This window comes from Eurypyga helias, unplaced genomic scaffold (genome assembly GCF_000690775.1).
Source record: "Eurypyga helias isolate BGI_N326 unplaced genomic scaffold, ASM69077v1 scaffold27514, whole genome shotgun sequence".
NCBI lineage: Eukaryota > Metazoa > Chordata > Aves > Eurypygiformes > Eurypygidae > Eurypyga > Eurypyga helias.
Window position 1 is genome coordinate 2643 of NW_010247261.1, and position 20731 is coordinate 23373.

Genomic DNA, 20731 nt, shown 5'->3' on the forward strand with positions numbered 1-20731 from the left:
AAAGGATAACACTGTCATTTTCTGAAAACAAGCTGCCTTTTAGTTTCCCATTCTTATTATAAATTGAATATCGCTATTTAAAAATAATTAATATTTCTAAAAATATTACAATACAGGATAAACATTAATCTCTCATAACAAAAATATGTTTAAAATATAGGTGGCTGTTTGAAGTACAAAATATTGCTGTTCGTAAAGGGTAAGATGGTTGTAAAACTACGACTGAGGGCTTATAAAAATACAAAACAACTTGCATTTACTGAGTGCTTAATTACATATTAGTGCAAAAAAAAAAAAGCATATGTGCATTCAAGAGGGAATTGTCAGAGATTGGCGGAGGTACGTAAAACGTGAAATCTTTTCAGAGTCATGCGTATTAACCCCAAATCTCTATCGATCCTTTCCAAGCGATCTTCCAGGGCTTCCTAGAAGAAACAGGCAAAGGAAAAAAAAGATTTAATACCATACAACAAAATCCAACGATCTGTCTAAAATGAAGAAACTACTATTGCTTTATGCAGCTGGAATCCTTTTTGGTGCATTGTGTGGGCACCAAAGAACCCCCAACCTACAAACTCTTCATATTATTTCATGTCCGTGTGTGTGTATTTGAGGGTTGTTGGCTTTTTCTAAAACTGTTTCTGGTATTTTGGGTTTTTTTTTCCATATGACTTAGGAAAGTCCATGAGATAAACTTGACAGGAATCGGGACAGGCTGACGCTCTGGGAGACCTTCGGGAAACAGCCGAGCACCGTAGGGAGTGGCAGTACTGATTTACCAAAATGCACTTTCACTTTCCAGTTGATAAATTGATAACAATCCCTGGGATTACAGTGTAGGAAGTGCTGAAGTTGTAGGCTTTACACAACTTGGAGACGCTTGATTTTAAAGAGCCTGCAGAGCTTTCCCAAGGCGGTGCTCTCCTCTATTCCACCTACACTACTTATTTTTGCCTTCTTGTTTTCTTCTTTATCCTTTCAAGTAGGCAAAACCCAAACAAAACTAAACTTTGCGCTTCCTTCAGCAGCACAACATCGTGGTCTAGTGGAAGGTGTCCCTGACCCTGGCAGGAGGGCTGGAACTAGATGGTCTTTAAGGTCCCTTCCAACCCAAACCGTTCCATGATTCTGTTATCCTCTCCACAGCTGCAGGGATCTATTTCAGAGTCACTGCGTTTTCCTAATGCATTGCTTTTATCTACCCCTCAGTGTTGTCACAACAGCCTATTCTTGTAATAATTCAGAAAAATGCATCCCATGTACAAAAAAAATGGAAGGCACGGAGAGTCTTACGCAGAACATACGCTCTGTAGTACGTAGACGTGTGATACACGCATACTTTATATGCGTATATGTAAACACACAAAAGAACATTTGTCAGTTGAGGGGACAGAAATCCGATGTTTGCAGGTCAATTACTCTTTCCTGAACCATTTGCATACAAATTATCCAGGCTTCCAGCTTTTACATAGCAATTCAGAGTGTGTTTATGATCAACCTGCAGTAACTTCCCCGTTATCTCCTAATGCAGCAGAGTCTAGAGACAGAACATCTTTCACACAGATTCAACATTCAGCCATATTGAGGAACAATTCTCTGTGGTATGGAAAAATTCCCACAGCAATTGCGCTTCCTATGCGGCAGAACTGTCACCTGAACTATATATTCTCAAACTGTGGGAGAGAACTTAAGAGAACAGTCATATGTAGCAGCTTTATCACCTGATTTAATCTTGCTTGCAAGGTCATTCTTCTGCCAGAACAAGGTATTCGACTCAAGGCAGCCTCAATCTAGTAACAGAAAATATTTCAGCTGTAACTTACAGTTTTGGGAGCCAATGCAAACCTTCCCAACTAACCCTACAAAAGGGGTGAGCTCTGGAGATTACAGACACACGTCCAACGTTGTTCAACTCCACCTTCTGCTACCACAACGCTGCGCCATACAGAAGGGGTACCGCGGTTGACGTTCCTATGCAGACCCTCTCAAGGGCCATTCTGAATAGAGCGCTCGGTTGCCAAAACAACCTTCCCCTTTTTGAGAGGCTGGTTTAAAGCCCTGTCCACCGAGGAAGAAAGGGATCTCGCCCCAACTCTTCCATCCATTAGGGACAGAAAGGGACTGGAGCAGGGAATAAGGGCACATTCCGGTGGTTAACACTAGAATGGTGCATGCATTTCAGCCATGCATTGCGTAGGCGTACGGCTACGTCCCTCACTTCTCGGACATCAACTGCGCCTCGTCCCAACTTTAAAATAAAAATAAGCTTTACCTGTTGCTTTTCCTGAGTCAGCTCATCAAAAAGCCTCTCCGTTTCCGCCAGAGTCTTAAGCCTTGCTGTGTACTTGAAGTCTCCCTCACATGGCGATGGCACTGGCTCGTATTCTGGTGCTGCGCTCCTCTCGTCCCACGCTGTCGCTGTCTTCGCTGCAGCGTTGAGGGATTGGGCACAAAAGCGGTGTCTGACTCCTGAATTCTGCCTTCCTGCCAACAAGAGAGGGGTCTTTTCGTTTGTTTTGTAATTGTCTGAAATCATTCATCAGGACAGAAAAAGAACCCTAACAACAAGAAAAGCAGCGTGATCTGGAGGTAGAGAAGGTGAGTGACTAGCGAAGCCTCATGAGCTTGCCTTAAGCAAACTTCCCTGAGAATGCAAAACATTTGTATGGGTCATCTTTCAAAGGATCTTTCTACCACAGCATATTTCTTGGGTTAACACACCGATTACTGTACTGTGCTAATTAGGAATTACTTCTACTGGAACAACATGCTCAATATCACCAAGCAGACTAGTTGTCACGAACACACTAGTCTAAATAAATGCATTAATGAAAACAAAAGCAGAACATGGTGCCAAGCATTATGAAAGTGAGGGAAGATTTGGTTCAATCAGTCATTTAAAGAATCTGAAACAACTGGCTGTATTCCAGTTACTCTTTGCTATCTGTAATGCAGCGTTTAGCTTTGTTAGCGTGACCGAGTTTGTACACCCGAGCGCTGACCCTAGGACACGCGCTGTGCGACTGCGTTACAGGGAAACATACTGCCCTTCTCTCTCAGCGTCATCGGTTTCGCTGTTCCCTTATGTTTGCGCACACGCACACAAAAATAAAACGCTGCATGAACTGCATTTCTCTGTCTGCAAGGCTAAGACAAAATTTAGAGGATTTTTAAAAGTTGGACTTCATAAAGTGTCAGCTTTCTATTTAAGCAGCTGTTACCCATGGGGAAGAAATTACAGTAAAAAAAAATAAAGAACAGTTTTCCCCCTCTTGGACAGATTACCTTCTGCATCATCTAGTGAGATAAACTGGAGCTGTTTTCTTGGGTGGTTGTGCTGTGAAGTAGATGTAGGACCAGCTTCCAGGTCATCTAGAAGTATATCAAACCTACAGGGCAGGAAGCACACAACCATTACTTATCAGAAGTCATGTATCAAGCAACACAGTATTTTCTTAACTTTTTCAACTTTTGGTTAAATAAACACATTTTTCATATGACAATTTCTACCCTACAGGCACTGCAAGTCTTCTGGCTACTGCTAATAGTACCACACACCAACATCCTCCCCTTTGTACACACCAAACCCCCTCATTCACGTGAATCTCTGTCAGGAGCAGGCCTGGCTGTCACTCCTGAACACACTGAGCTCCCGTGTCGTCATCCTCAAGAGCCACCCAAGTGCTACATCCCTCCTTCCTCATGCCCTACGCTTCGATCTCGCAGCTAAGTGTGTTCTCTGAAACCCCACAAGTCTTGCCAAAGACCTCTACAGAACCCGTAGTATCTAGTACAGTAAGCTGAAAGCAAAGCTTATGTTTTTTTTAACACGGCTGTGGGTGGCATGACACGAGCGTAGATACTCCTACATTCCCTGGTAAGCGGCAGGTAGACCCGACTCGCTCCACAGAACAGCTCCTCCAACTTCTGTGTCCCCCATCAACACTGCGGCAACACGAGCTCCAACATCTCATCCTGGCGAGTGCTGCTGATGGGAAATCATTCTAGATTTTTCTTGCCAGATCTTATAAAGTAAAACTTCATGTTCAGAAATCTTCACAACTCCTTTTCTAGGACTTTTGATGACCAAGAAACAGCAGGAACAGTATTAGCCCGCATAAAACAGACTGCTGCTAGAACGATCAGAACATGACTGCACTCACAAAACTCGTACCTGGTCACCGTGTTTTCGTTTTTGCTAAGCAAATGGCTAAATCCAGGAGAGAGGTTTTCTTTTGGAGACCGTTTTGGGCTGTATGTCACAGACACTGGTGCCAACATGATCTCTCTTCTTGCTGCAAAAGATGAAGTTATGTTTAAGTACTTCACGGGGAGAAATTTTAGGTATCTCCCACTCACGTGATCAGATGCTCACACCTTTAAAGGAATGCTTTTCAAAGCTGTTTACTTGAATCAGATGAGAAGCGCATCACAGCACAGAATAACTAAAATAAACTTAGAGCTTTCACGTTTTCTAGGACTATAGACAAGCTTTTTTCCAGATTCTTTGTTAGAACAATGCAGAAATCCTATTTCAATTTCCTTCCTTTCTTCACCATTTGCCTCTACTCCGAGTAACACCAAGCAGAGCTCAGAAGCACATACTTGGAGTATTTGATTTCCTGTTGGCGGGAGGAAGGGACGACGACCTCTGGCCACAGGGGGAGCTGTAGCGTTTCGGTCTGTGTTGGTCCTTCGCTTTCTCTGGGGACCGGTTGGCAACAAACGAAGTTTCAACAAACCCAACGGTCGGACGTCGATGCGATGTTTCTGTTTAAAAGGAAAGAGTTATTCTATCAATGTTTTTCAATACAGGAACTCAGATATTCTCCTATACTCAGCTTTTACTGTATAAAAACTGCACTTGGTCTCCCCCACGTCAACACATTTGTGCTGTTTTGCTCTAGTCTTGCTTCCTGCTTGTCACAGCGATGAAGAAGGATGCTTTGCAGTGTGTGTGGAAGAAATGATGCTAAATAGCACTGATTTAATGAAAAGACAGTGGAAAGCAGGACAAAAGCATCTTTTGGGAAAGAGGGCTGGAGCATCTGCCTGCACCAAGAACATAAGCACTTTGGAGAGACTCGATGGTTTCTAATTACAAGGCTTCCTAGATCAATGTTGTTGGATCAGCTCGGATCAGCCCTACAGTACACATGCCACCTTCCTTAATTGCCTTCTAACACAACACCATAACGAAACTAAAATGGATGTGCAGCCAGCCAGAGCTTTGTTAGGGCTCCATTAACTGCTTATAAATACCGAGATATTCTTAGAAAAAGGACACTGATGAGACTGTAGCTTGAGACCTAACAGCAGCCTTTGCATTCCCTCTATTTTAAACAAGACATTTAGCTGTACCATTTTGAATTTTCTTTGGAAAGCTCCAGAAGTTTACATACTAACACTGTTTATCCCCTCACTCAAGCCTGAAGGACTTCAGTGCCGAGAGTAAGAAAACCCTAAGACATGCAAAGAAAAGCCAGTAAAGACAAGTTCAGGAATATAAAAATAAAACTTACTAGCTGATGTATCTTCTTTTTCTGTCTGTGTCCCCCAATCTTTAAATGCTTTTCCTTCTTCAAGCTCTTTAAAGGCTTTTATAATTGGTGCTTCGGACATCCCATTTTCTTTCTTTTCTCCAGAGTTTGTTGAAGAGTCCTCTTGTGGGGAGTCTTTCTCAGGGGGAGAATGGTACCTTAAAGAATGCAGGGAGGTGAGGAGGAAAGTATCACGTTATTTTACTTTATTTCATGCATCCAAACACTAGCTGAATCAACAAAAACCTGGAGAAACGTAGTTTGACATTTACAGTCGACAACACAAAAACTTTAAGGCTGCTTTTTACTTTGAGCCAAGAACCTCAGAGGATTATGTTACAGCTAATTCAAGACCCCAAAGCTGAGCAGTAGGAGCTGTCTTTGATGACTTGACACGTTCTTAGAACTAAATACTTCCTGACAGAAGCTTTAGAAACTTCTGAGGAAGAAGGCAAACTAAAGAGGCAAAATCCCACCCCAAATTACACCTGAAGCTTTACACTGAGGGAAAGCTGCAGCCAACCATGACAGCTCATGTCCAGTACAACAGTCCCGGCTGCGTCCCGACTCAGAGTAGAGCTGGACACAGGCATGGAGAGCGTAGAGACAGGGGAGCAAGATGCAGTTGGAGCTTTCTGGTATTTCAAGGAAGGTACCAAAGGCTGCTGCCACTGCTTGCTTTGTACCAGGTGAGTGAAGGAAGAAAGCTGGATTGTGCTTAAGGAATTGCATTGCACCTACAGCACTGACAAATCTTTGAGAGCCTTACTTAACAAGTACGAAACACAGAAATATGAATCCAGTCAATTAGGGATACAACTATTTTTAGAAGCGTTCAACTTTACATCACAGTGGAGATGGAAGGACCTCACCTAGAAGGAATATAGGCTTCTTCTAACCTGTTGTCCTTGGGGCTTCCCGGGGCTTCCAGAGGCTGGCCAGTGAAGATTGAATACTCCGCTCCTGGTATCAGCCACTTTCGCCTGCTGACATCAGGAGTTGCCAGCTTGCTGTGGGAACAAAAAAACTTCAAAATTACGAAAGGCTTTAGATTTTTCTTTTTGATTTTTTAAATATATGAAAAAAAGATTGAGAAAACCCAGTTATTTTTTTTCCAGGTAACAGAAACAATAACGAACAAACAATAAACCTGTAAATACAAAATCATTATGTTGAGGTTTCAGTCTAAATTACACAATGTTTTCAGAACGGAGAACTCCACGAAAAACTTCTTGTAACTTATTGCTCTTTACTCAGACCACTCCTGAAAGGAGGCTGCAGAGGTGGGGGTCAGTCTCTTCGCTTGAGGAAACGGCCTCAAGCTGCACCAGGGAAGGTTTAGATTGGATATTGGGGAAAATGTCTTAACACATTACATTATCATTCCGTGCTTCGCAACATCAGCACTGACCTGGGAGGGATGCCCAAGAAGCCACAGCTAAGTAATAAAAAAAGAAAAGGGGGAGGACAAAGCTTTTCAGGTCTTTAAAACACACAAGGAACAAAACAGAACACAGGCCAACTTTAATGTCCTTAACACAAATTCACAGTTCAGACTGGAGTATGCATTCTAATTGGACTTCCACTCTGCTCTCAGGATACCTGTACAAACTATATTTAAAAACATAAAACCTAGTAATCAGCCTTAGGGTTCAATGAAAGGAAACCTCAAATGTCCTACTGGACTGTTAGATTTGATTCCCAAAAAGCTTTGTGGCACATGGGAATCCCTATTCAGCTGAGCACCTGAGACCGAACAAACAGTCCCTGAGGAAGGCTAGAGACAGTCTGCCAAGTCACACATATCACATCCAAAGTATTTATTTGGTTTTAATAACTTCTTGGCATGTGAAGTCTCTGGGTTACATCATGTGTTTAATCCAGTTTTGCCTATGGACTGACATCTTCTCTATTCGTTTTTTAGCCAAAACGCATTTACAAGTATTGTAAAACACGACCTGTTTTCACACTGTTGGGATATTCACTTACTTGGCGCAAGAGGTTCTTAAACGACTTTCAGTGATATGGCGCAGTTTCAACGTATTTTCATGTTCTACTTGCTTGAGCTGTGCTTCAAGTTTTGAAATTGTCCTAATGTGGAAGCAGCAATGATGCATCAGGAGATTATTTAAAAAGACATAAAAGAGAGAGCGTATTTCTTAGAGTTTACTCATTTTTATTCAGATATCTTGAGTGAAGCAGAAGAACAAGAGCAGCTACTATGTTTTTACCTATCTAAATATGTATATAAATAGGCATTTGAATTCTAAATTAACTAAGTCAGGTAACCTTGCCAGAAAGACAGAGCCAGGAGGGATTGCTGTGGATCAAGGCATTCAACTCAGAGGGGTTGGGGAAGACAAAACAAGAAGGGTTTGCCCCCTTGAAATGATGGATTTCTACAAAGGGGTCCCCGACTGGTTTGGATGAGTGGCTCCTCCTCCTGTGTGTCACTCGGGTAACGCCACCAATCTGCTGCTCAGGCTCTTCACGTGATTATCCTCTCCCACACCTCCAGTGAGCCAGCCCTTGGCAATGCAACACAATCTTGGGCATTCCCCACTTGGGGGATAGAAACACAGGGGTTTGGAGCAGGATATAAACACCTCCTTTGTCCACTGCAGTTTTCCCAGTCTGGAATGGTCCCTGGCTAGCAGCATCAGGAATCAGGCAGGAAAATAGAAGCACGAACTGAACTACCCTTCCCGCTATCTGCATTTCCTCAACAGTCCCGATAAAAAAATGGAGGCAGAGTGGGTTAGGCTTCCTTCTATTCCTTTCTTAAATTCTCCCTATTCATTCTATCTATTCTTCTTCTTGAATAACTGGATGATCTGAGAAGCAAAGAAAAGGACTCACATCTCCCAAGCACCACACTTACTGTTTTTCTGGTTCTGCCTGCTGATTACGCACAGGTTAATGTTGGGTGAATGGCATTTGGAATGCATCTTGAAACGTGTAGCCACATTCTAGAAGAATCATCAAAAACCACGCATTTAAAAAAAAAAATGTCTTCCTAACAGTCTGGGTTTCAGCTGCTCATATGAAAACTTTGAATTATGACAGCATATACCCACAGAGGCAGCTCAAAGGGAGATGAACGATGTGAAGCATCAGCTCATCACAGTTCCACAATGCCTGCCCAAGAGCCTCTCAGATGTCCTCTCCTCACACCTCTCTAGACTTCCCTGAGCCAGTGTGCTTAACAACCCTGACAAGGAGTGGCCAAGAAACCCCAGACTAGAGGGTATGTTTATAAACCCCTTGACGGGCACATATGTCTTGCCTAGGGCCTACCCAGAAAGGGTAAAACTCAGTGGATTCCTGTTCTCCCAGCTAAAAAAACAGAACCAGGTAGCATGAGGGACCCCCACAGGAGATGATATCCCTGCTGTATACACAGAACACCTTTCTGTCCTTTATTTATGCCTCGGAGCCATAACCTTGAAGAGCAAACTCCTGCCAGCACCCTCGCTCCTGAAAACCAGAACAGACTGAGGAGGGGGCTTCCTGAGGAGACAACCGCAGCAGTAAGAGCCTCAGCAGTGGACTGGCAGGGCCACCTGAGTGACAGCTCTCAGAAAGGAAGCGATTCATTGCATCCCACTCGGAGGTGGGGTGATGGAGGAAGTAAGAAAAACACAGATCCTAAGGTGACAAGATCTTTACAGAGTGTACAAAGTGACAGAAAGCAACACGGAAATGCTTCCTCAGATGTAACTAAAATTGCAAGATCTACAGCCTTCACGATCTAGGAGTAAGCGTTGTGGCCGTAGCCTGCATTTCACACTGTGAAAAGAGCAGTAAGACATTTACCTTTTCAGATCTGAAATCTGCGTGTTTGCATCCAGCAGTTTGTATTCAGTTGCATTTAATGTATCCTACAAGCACACAAGGAAAAAAGTGAAAAGCTACAGAGTGTATTAAAAGAAAAACGAGTAACTGTACATCAGTCTCCACAACGATGCATTAAATACGTTTCCCTAGCTGAAATGGAGCTCCAGTAACTTTCTTTGGCTGATTTGGCAGTATTTCTGCTGTCTATGATTGGGAAACGACCCACTCTAAACCCCCTCCTCTTCCAGGCTCTGAAGATGTAAAAAGCTGTCGGTTAAAATAAATATGGATCTTTCCATTTGATCTTTTTCAAAATACTCAAGTTAACTCGGTTCATCCGATGGCACATTATCACACATATTGCACAGCCACTTTTTAATTAACCAGCGTGTACTTACCTTCACTCTTTCGTGTTCTTTTCCAAGGGACTCATATTCTCCTAAAAGCTACAACGAAACAAAAAAAAACACTTAAACTCACACTGAGACTAGATACAATCAACAGGGTTCTTGACTGCTGTAAAGCCACCCGAATTCTGAACTGCGTGTCCACTACGTGCAGAAGCACTACAGGGGATAACAAATACTATTCAAGTGCACTGGGTAAGTTCCACCATCTCCTACGTGGAACAATTAGGACAAGAGGAGACAGAGCTACTGACACAACGTATTTCTCATTTTCAAATGATTTCTCTCTAAACAAACCGAAAGATGAGACCAAACGGGTGAAATTCCTCCCTGACTTTAAAGCTGGCTTTGTATTTTGAAATGTTAATTGTAAAAAAGGAGTTAAAGCATGAAGTAGCTTTTCCAGCTAATGCCCATTCTGCCAATCCATTTAAGCCTTCTACAAAGCTACGACTGAAGTCTGAAATTGTACAGAAAATTAACAGTTTTGGCAAGTTGTGACCACTTAGGAAAGAAATTCAGCCCATACCCACTACACTTAAGAAAGGAAAATGTAATTGTTCCAGAATAATTCCCTGCAATAGCTCTAAAAATAAGAGGAACTAGTAGCACACCGAGTAACAAAACACCCCAGACGGACAAGTGTTCTCGCATGAGGTACACACTTGCTGCCTTCGACAGTGGGTTTGAAATACCTATGAAGTGTGTCCCATCCCCTAACACCCGGCCCACGAAGCAGTCGGCTGGATAACTTCTGTTCTCAACTTCAGGGTGGTAAACTCGGAGTAGTTTTCCAAAACACCCAGGACTGGCTGTGTGGGTACGACGCTGTGCCCCTGTAAACACCACTGCCCATCTTCTTACTTACGTTTTGAAACCTTTTATTTTCTTCCTTTAGCCTTGTGTTTTTATTATCAGACAACTTGTAAGCCTTTTCAAATGCTTCCTCCAGATCTTTAAGCCGTGACTTCAGCCGACTGATAGTGTTATCCTTCTCTTTATTATCTGAGCGCATTTCCTCAACGCGTTCTTGCAAAACCTTGGCAGTGTTGCTGCCTGCGTGAAAGCGTTCCCTCCAATCTGCCTGCAAGAGAAACCGCTCGTCAGAGCGCGTTACTAGCGGTTTTTTATTCCGGTACAACGCATAAGCTAAAATGGCCCACATAGAAAACAAGGGTACGTCTCTACATCAACTAAACAAGATTTTTTGCTCATTTCTGTGATGTACAAAGAATGAAAGTGAAGGCTAAAAAAACAGAAGACATACTTATTTTACAGGACTTAAAGTATCTAGCAGTCAGGCTTCTAATCCTCGCTGCTCGTCTGTCTTCCCAGCATAGAAAAACATCTAAAAAAGCCCAAATGACCTGTTCTCTCCAGGTCTCTGACTTCCATGACAAAGCGTCCTGCCCTTTGACCAATAAGTGCAGCTTTGCACTAAGCAAACTGGTCTGACCTAGCCAGAAAGACTGGGGCAATGTACTTAGAATACTCTTGTCCTGGTACAGATGAGATTTCCTTTATGACAGCTCTGATAAGAGGTCAAAGAGGAAGTAATTAAAATAAATGTTAAAAATATATCTAGAGAGGGACATCGTAAACATCACAAAATTTCACTCTTAACCTGTGATCCCTGATAACGTGGAAAGGTTGTTGATAAGCAAAAGTCCTGGTGATTTATTCAAGCAGGGAGTTGTAAGAAGCTCAGCTAGAAGAGTCAGCAGTGTAACACACTGGCTGATGTCATACTGAAGGGAAAGGTGAAAACAAATAAAACCAAGGGAGAATGCTAGGGAAACAGATCATCGCAATGAACAGGTGCATTCTCTTGCCCTTTGAGTTAAAAAGCAACTGGAATTAACACCATATACTTACCACTTGCTTTTCAAGCATATTATTCTTGTTTTCAAGGGCTTTAATGCGAGCGCTTGCTTCATTCAGAGCCGCGTCCAATTGCTCACACCTATTCAGAAATGCAGATTGCAAAACTCTCACAATTTTAAAATAACACATCTACGTTTTACAGCCTCCTTCCCTTCCTCAAGCCTCCCCACTGATCTGGGTGCCCGGCCTGTGCCCTCCTCCCCTCGTCTTTGGCCGCCCCAGCGAGCAGCCAGCGTCCAGGCAGGGCTGTGGTGGCCGTGGGGGGAACACGTGCGGAGATCCAGATGGCTCCGAGCACGAGAGCTGCAGAATCAAAAGCAGCTGAGATGCAGCAGAGCGGAGCTCCACTTCAGCTAATTGATGATGCCGTGTGCTAATTAGCGACTGTAATTGTATCGCAAGCTACTGCAACCCAAAAGTGACTTGTGAGCAGTCATTTATTAATAGATACACCACGCTAGTGCCGGAAGACTTGTACAAAAGAGCCACTACCCACACACTGTTTCAATTATTCTGAAGGGCATATATTTTGAAAGGTATTTTAGCTGTCTAAATCTGCAAAATGCGCTCTGACTGGCAATAATGATCTAAAAATCACATCGAATTTCTCTGTATGGCAAACACTGAAGCTGTATCTCACTGAATACAGAGGTGAGGCACACAGGCTCCAGCAGTAATATCTGGTCAAAGAGCATCCACTGGCAAATTGGCTTTATAAAGCTAGGAATGAATTCGGGATTGGTCCTAGATCATCTGTAGTTTTAAAAGGTAAAGAGGGATGATGTTCAGCAGCACAATAGGCGAGCACCATCATCTCACAACAGAGACGCTTCTACTACAAATTGCTTAGGTCTACCTCAGCCTGCCAGTCTTGAGCAAAACTTACACTGGCCTGTGCAAAAATCAGGTCAAACAAGAGTTCTGGGTCAAAAATCAGACACTCGCTGCCTGGCAATAATTTTAAACTAATCTTAAACAGCTGCATTAAATAACATAATATTTGTGTTTAATAGGGAAATATCAGCATCACAGATGCATGAAACAAGCATTGTCAGTTTTTGCAGTGGAAAGACAACCATGTGACAGAGGAAGGGGACAAGTGAGGACAAACGGTACCTGTCAGCAAGATCTTGGTTGATTTTCTTCAAGTCTTCAGCTGAAGCAGTTTTATGTCTTGCCTCTAGCTGCTGTTTTAAGCTCTGTATCTCAGAGTCATAGTACGCTCGTAGGTCAGCTATGTGTCGAGCATGTTTTTCCCTCAAGTTCTGCCTAATCCTATTTTCAAAATTAAGAACAAAACAAAATTTCCAGCTATCCATATGACCATGCATCACTGTATTCGGTCCCATGCAGCGATCTCAGCATATAAATCACAGAGCTTTGTCGTGCCCACATTCAAGAAAGCTTCATAGGCTAAGGCAGTGGTGCCAGACACCTAAGGCTTGCAAAAAGTCTTCAGATTAATAAATACAGGTAGTATATACAAACAAAACTTTATACTCTCTTCTCACCTTTGCCATCCACTAGAAACTATGTGAGTAAAGTCGAAATAGGAAAAACTCCAACACTGAACTGTCCTGAAACCACAGACCCACGTAAGCCCTCACAGATGGAATATGCACCACATCTGATCGTCCACGTGAAAATCACAGGAGCTTCACCAGTGCGTGGGGGATATTTATTTCCCCTAATTACAGTCATTCCATGCTTCTCCCACCATTTGACTCTAAATAGGAAAGCATAACCCCCACCGAACTTCGGAATTCTCTGCCTAAATTAACACCCTGACACAGCCCACGAAGGAAGTAGGGTTTTTACTTTACTGTAGAAAAAGAAATAACGAAATAAAACATGTTTTGCCTTCCAGTTAAGGCTTTGTGCCTTAAGATTAAAGGTCTAAAGAAGATTAAATAGCACGGTCTAAAGAAAGAAAATGGTAAGAAGTGGCAAGTGACTGCTGTGTTTATGCGCCATCCATACTGCCAGGAGCAAGGAGGAAAAAGCCAAGCAGAAATGGCCAGCTATGTCCTAAGCAAACAGAACTCACAGATTTTGTTCATTTTACTGTTAAGTTTCCCTTCTTTCATGAAAATACCAACTCTACAGCTTTCAAAAAAGAAAAAAAATAATTACTTACTTCGACATTATCACCGGATCTTCAACAGATGTCACTGAAAGACTATATTCTGGCAAACTGTTGTCAGCATGCTGAGTAACAGAAGACGGAGTTAGAGTCAGTGTTTCTTCCTCCTCAGTGTTGACCAGATTCTCATTATTAGCATCCGTATGTGCCATTGGAAAGGGGGAGCTGGTCCTGTTTTCGGTTTGGAATGGGTGATTTCTCCAGAGGTCCAAATGCACAGCTCTGCTGCTGCCAGGGTATTCTGGAAAATCAACTAACTGAGATGAATAACTTGTCTGTGAAAAAGAGTCTGTGTCACAATGACTTGAAAATCCAGGCTCGGCCATAGAGTCTGGAGAAAAAGGACTCGTCTCTTCAGGAATATTGAAAACACAGCATCCTGGGTTCTGCTGACCTGGTTTCATATGCAGGGTTGGGTCCAACGTCAAAATCTAGGAAATAAGTTAAATCACAATTCTTTTAGCATTGTAACTTTTGTTTTGTAGATGGAGTTTATGTGAAAACATCAGTGAACCACATAATACACTGCAGGAATGATACTGGATATTACTCCAAACATTTGATAGTGACGAGCAGGATGAACGGACAGCTTAGGTGATGATTCATATCCCCAGTGTTGGCAGCTTGAGTTTCTAATGTGTGTAGCTACCTAGAAAACCTGACATTTCCATTATGTAAACAGGACTATGATGTCTGCTTGTAAGCTGAAACTAACTGTACAGTTACAAAACCGCACCATGAATTGTATGAACAGACTACCCATCATTACTGGATTTCTGCACACGACTGAAAGCTGTATGAAGAAACAGACAAGATAAAGAACATTTCCATAACCTCTGCCTCTCCTGTTTCACGGGTGGAATGAACTGGTCTTGTGGGAAGCAGTAAGAAAACCCTGCGCCTGCAGCTCCCTGTGCATTTCAGCAGCTGCAGCCTCCGCATAAGCAGATTCGTCCCCGCACCATCCCCAAGGTCGTGCAGCAAAGGTGCCTGTTTTCCCAGGGTATTCTTAAGAGGTTCTTTTCAGCTGGATCCCTTCCCAAGCTGGTTCATCACACGGCTCCATAAATTGCTGTTCCAGCGTAACACTGGAGGTGGCAGCAGGGGCCAATTAATGTGAAACCAGCCTCTTACCTTTCATATCTTCAAAGTGCGACGTGAAGTAAAGAAATTATTTACCTCTGGTGGGTGACTGGACTGGGAAGAAGGCATAAAACTCGGGTCTGGCAGCTGCTTGTTTTCCCTTTGTCTCTTATGATAAATATCCTTCAATAACGACAGCTTCGTTTCATCAGCAGAAGACAACTTCAACAGGCAAAATTGCTACGTTACTTTATCTGAACACAATCCTCCATCCCCAGTACAGATAAGCAAGTCCTGGGGTGGGTTTAGCTACTAGAGCAGTTCAGAACAAGGCTGTAGCCAACACACCCACTTTAAAAAAAAAAGGTCTTTAACGAGGCAAATACACCTTTAATGTGCTCGTTAGAAATTGTGTGTACAGGAGATGAAACGAGACATTTAAATGACACAAGAAGGTCAATAAATTCCAAGTGACATTAGCAGGAGTAAATGAATAATGAAGTAATAGAGTATGAGAAGCTGAGGTAGCAAAGAGTTCTCACAGAAAATTTAGCTTCTGGAGAGCTGATTCTATCCATCGTAGGGGAAAACTATAAGACAACTTCTAAAGCATGTAGAAAGTTTACCTGATCTGGTGATGCTTTTAGGGAGAAAACATCAGCAAACTCGCTTCTGAAATTCTCTGGTAAAGAGTAATACAGCTCCTTTTCACTTAATTTCCAGTATGAAAGTCCTGATAAGAAAAAAAAAAAAAAATTCCAAGTTTCAAGCTCACAGCTCTGGAGCTGGAATCCCAAAATCCGTTAGTAAAATACTGCCCTGTAAGCTAACAAGAATGCTGTGTTAATTATTTGCATCTATTGCTTAAGGATCTCACTAAAGCTTTTGTTACCAGAAATTACTAAAATCCCAATGCAAAACACAAGCAACATAATCAGTTACATCACACACAGCAGTAATGAAAGCGCCGCTCCTTGGTGGTCAAGGAGCAAATCCTCATTCACCACAAACTGTTCAATTCCAGTACAGTACGTAAAACTTCCATCACCCAAGGAATAATCCTGGGCAGCCAGCTGATGCTACAAACATTTTGGTTTGGTACTCAGCAGCACTCTGCAGCATGCAGAAAGACAGACTACCGGGGCTAAGAGGGCTGACACAAGAGAAGAGATACAGTCTCAATCCCACTGCAATTTCTTGTATCTGTCCCTCTCAGTGGGTTGTGAAGAAACAACAGAGCTGCATCTCTGCGCCTCTGTTTGTTACTGAAATGAATCCACCCTGTTACAATTAAAATATGCTAATTAGTTGTTTGGCTTTCACAAAAAAAAAAGAAAAACAATGCAAAACAATCAAAAGATAAAAAACCCCACACCCCCAAAACCCACCACCAACCACCCCTCATGCGCACCACCCAAAACAACACAAGCAAAACTATACCAAAACCCAAAAAACCAACCCTCCTCCGATTAAGGAATCACCACATTACACACTGCATTCTGTTCCTGTCTGTTCACTCAATTTTTGAATCATACCCTTGGCTTTCAGGAATTCTGCCTCGGTTACTACACACGCCTGTGATCACCAGACCAATGATGCTAATATTTGAATGATAATTGATACCCTACCACGATTTGAATAGTAATTACAGTTTTAAACAAAGGTCAGCTATGAAACATTGAGTAATTTGAAGATAAAAAGTAGCTAGCTGCATGTCCTACGCCTGCCAGCAGCGATACACCCGAGCCACCATCGCTGCCAAGGAGCAAGAACAGCAGAATTACACTCTGTCAAAGTTTAACAGCTCGTTGGCGCTCAGAGCCTCCTCATCCCCTAAAGTCCTTGGAGATGCAGACTAGGAGGAGTTTTAAAAAATGAGAATGCAAAAGAAAAGGAACTTTAAGTACAAGAAATCAACTATACCTGAAGCTTCAGACACCAAGGAATTCGTCCTTTCAGTCGGTTGACTGAGGTAAAAAGCGTAAGGTGGCAAAGCAGCAGCAGTAAGGTTTGCCTAAAATTACAAAGGAAAACCAGATTTATAAGGAGAATCACAAGGCAAGGGGGAGGGGAGGGAACCAGAAGGGTATAATTTTTGAAAACTTGCAAGTAAACGTTATTAGTCTTTTTGAGCAGAGTCAATTTAGTTATACAGCGTGATCCAAACCTACACCGTTTGCAGCCACAGCCTAAAGGGGAGCTAAGCCAAGCCACGTAATTAAAAGATACTGATACTTTCTAAGTCATGTGCCCTGCCACCTGTGCAGCATTTCTGAGATTAACTGTTACAAAAATACATGTTCTGGACAGTCTTCTAAACTTTCTTGTTCCTTAAGAGGTGCAAGTATATAGAGGGATGACTTAACCACTGCTCTTTCCTTGTCCTAAGATTGGAATTTCTTATATTCAGCTGTTACAACTCCATGTACCCCAAATCCAGAGGTAAAGACTGTCTTAGCTCAGACAGACAAGACACTACACACCCCTCTCATCCATCTGAACTTCCTAAGCAACCTTCCCAGCTAATTGCAGGAACAACTTTGAAAAGGGCGGCACCAACACATAGAAAAAATTCACAGAATTTCATGTTTGCTACAACTCCTCTTCCTCAATCAGAGGAAGAAGTGCCGTTGATGTACACAGTGGCACAAGAGCAACTGAGTAAGGGCAGCTAGTTTTCAAAGGGTCGTCTCCCACTGCTCTCTGCTACCGCACTTCAGCTGCCGTAATGCGACAGAAAGCCCTCGCAGTCACGCTACTTGGCAAATGTGTACAGCCCATGCAACTGAGGACTAACCCATGGAGTTAGCAGAAGTAAATAAGGAAAAAAAAAATTCAGAACTAAAGCTTTTCTGGATGAAGTACCATCTCACCTCAAGGCTATCTTTTCCCTGTTAAAGTTTTTATTTAGCTATTCTCCTTTGCCTAAGGAGGAAGAAAGGAAAACGAAGGGGTATCAACTGAGTTCTTCTAAAGGAACAGAAAGATAAAGGTATTTTCAAAGGCTGAGAGAGAAATGCAACAATCTGCAGCAGATAAAATCTGACTCATGGTGTGAAATATCCCCTTAGAGTAAGCTCTTGGTTCCACTGGCAATAGAAGACCAGAGACAGCGAGTCCGAACAGCTGCTCTTACCCTTCCTGGATCACCCTCAGAGTGACCACAGGAAACAAAACAGACCCTGCCTCGATTCACACGATTCATGTTTGCTAGTTCTCCTGTCCTCTAGTAGGTGGAGTCATTCACAGAGGCTCAGAAATTATTTCCTTAAAAACAGCATAAGGAGAGAGGTTTGTGACAATTAATACACTGAAAGTAATTCCAAGGCTGTATGACGACTACTCATGCAATCACGTTGCGTAACATCCTTTTGGATCAGAAATACTCCGTGTGATTAAACTCCCCTCCCCAAAATAATCAGATTTGTGGACAATTACTAACTCAAGAATAAGAGGGGACGAACCAAATTCTTCTCGAAAGAAGTAATTTGAGCCAATTCAGCAGTCACAGCAATAGACGTTACTACAAATGGTTCTAAAGAGAGAAGTAGGTTTCCTGAATGTCTGGTGGGGGGGTGATTATCTTTAGTAACTACTGCGGTAACACAGGCATAAAGGAATGTATTATTCTTACATAAACAATTAAAGAAGGGAAAAAAAAAAAAAAAAGGGGGTTTTGGCTTAAGATACTCCTAAGAACACTAAAAAAAGCCCAAACCCAACTCAACCAAAGAGTCCCTGCAACTTGAAAGCCCCATCTGAAGAATACCCTGCCCTGAGCAAAGCGGCTATCCCCTCCACACGCAGAGCCCTGTGTTCTAAATGAGGCATTACCAGCTGAAATCGAAGGCCCTTCCAAAAACTATAGGGCAGAGGAAGTACCACAACCTGAAGCTTCAACTGCGAAGGTGACTGTTCTCTCTAGAAGGGAACACATGTGCCACTTAGGTAAACTAAGACAAAAACTGGGCAACAAATAAAATAAGCCAAAATGGCTATGAGTAGGTATAGAACGATCTAAGGGGTAAGCTCTGCCCTCATGGACTTTAAGGGTGTAAATGGGAACGCCGCTTAGAGCTAAGTATGAAAGCACATGCTGAATCAGAACACACTAGAACATGGAAAAAATACCAGTGACAAGAATAAAATTAGAAAGATACCATAAAAGAAAGAGACTCACATTATGAAGTGGTAATTTCTTGGCTTGCTCATTTTCTTGCATAGAGTTCGCACACACTTCGGCGTTCATTCTCCTTGGCTGGTTGAGTTTCAGCTTTTGTGCCCACGACGTCAGAGATTTACTAGATGGTAAGAAACACACACATACAGCCTGAGTGGATACTGCCCTTTTCAGCGGGGACACGGAACCCATTTCTTCTTCGAGGTGAAACACCGGCACTGAAACTCCACTGCCCCGGTGCGGTTTTGAGAAGCGGTATGAAGTATCGAGTGCTGGGGTGGTTTAGAGCTCCTCTTTCAAAAGGTAAAACAGAACAACAACAAACCCACAACAGATAAATCACGGAAAAGAAAGGTGCTCACCAACTGCACCCATAATCAAAATGTCTTTCCTGCTACGGAAAAAATCAGACCAAAAGCTCCGTTTTTTTAGCCAGGATGCTACTTTTTGGTCTGTTCAAGCAGATACTGATCAGACCCACAAGATTAAGACGGAATGTGAATGCAGTGTTTATTCTTACTGTGTTCTCCATCTGGCTGTAAAGATGTCAGCTAAGACACACGAAGGATGCCTTCCAACTCCAGAGAATCTTCAGGGGTAAGAAAGATCAAAACAAGACGTAGAAGGAGACAGAAGGGAAAGAAAAAAAAAAAAGGCAGAACAGAAACAAATGGAGAAATCCTGAAATTCTTAGAGGCAGATGTGGAACATGAAGGAAGCAAGAAAAGGTTACAACTGAAAGTTACAGGAGAACAGCAACAAACCCAGTTTGGGTTAACTGAACTATTCCATTGTGGTTAAACCCTTTCTTCCTTCAAGCTGAGTTCATAATACAACACAGAAAGCAATTTCAAAGAAAAAACATTATAAAAGTGAACAAAAAGAATTATTTTCTACATTATCTTAGAAGGGTTTTTCAAACTGAAAAAAACTCCTGAATTGAGCTTCTCCAGATCCCTGGCAGTTCACAAATTGCTGCTACCTCCCCCCCTCCATGGAACTGTGCAACATGAATCAAGTACTGGAATAAACCCCAACAGAAGGGGGGAAGAGAACACAGGTATCAGTGAGGTTCGGATCTACTTTACATGCCGAAATAACATATTTCCAAATCAAATTCTCTAAAGCAGGCCAGTTCTGTGTTTTATTAGCTACTAGAAAAATGCAAGTTCATTTTCACCGTTCTGTTTTTCCAATAGAAAGACAGTTTTTATCTCTGCAAATGACTATCAGGGACTCACAGGCAACATGCTGCCCTGATGACCTGGGATACTGCTCCTGGTCACATCTAGAGCAGCACATTTTCAGTATTACTGGCAAATTAGCTAGCCAGCCTTTCAAAAACCATCTTGGTAGATCCACTCACCTATTGAGCAGAGCAAAACAAACAAAGATCATGCAAAAAACATCAACAGAAAAACCCAAATGTGTTTGGCTGTTGTCTGACAGTTTATTACTGTCATGCCTGCCTATCAGCTGACAAAAAAGACTGGTTGAGTGCAATAGTAAAATATCAGTCATATAAAATTGGTAACAGCACCTAAAATTCTGTGCTGATAAACATTATATGCAAACTTAGCTCATATTTGCAGAGGAAAGTAGATTTTCCTGGTTTTCCCCAAGGTATCTACAACAGATAGAATCATAGAATCACTAG

The 20731-nt window shown here is 42.4% G+C and overlaps 1 protein-coding gene across 1 annotated transcript; it reads right to left on the minus strand.

Annotated features, from left to right (window-relative positions):
- Nucleotides 1-226: 226 nt before the first annotated feature.
- On the minus strand, nt 227-19195 carry MPHOSPH9 (M-phase phosphoprotein 9; the record flags this gene model as incomplete). Its single annotated transcript, XM_010150687.1, has 19 exons — nt 227-425; nt 1722-1790; nt 2273-2484; nt 3286-3389; nt 4175-4295; nt 4606-4770; nt 5523-5698; nt 6413-6550; nt 7530-7631; nt 9357-9421; nt 9776-9823; nt 10653-10868; nt 11660-11747; nt 12785-12943; nt 13806-14242; nt 14991-15116; nt 15521-15627; nt 16818-16908; nt 19075-19195. Coding segments are annotated over 19 exons (2647 nt in total), but the record flags the coding sequence as incomplete, so codon positions are not given.
- Nucleotides 19196-20731: the final 1536 nt, after the last annotated feature.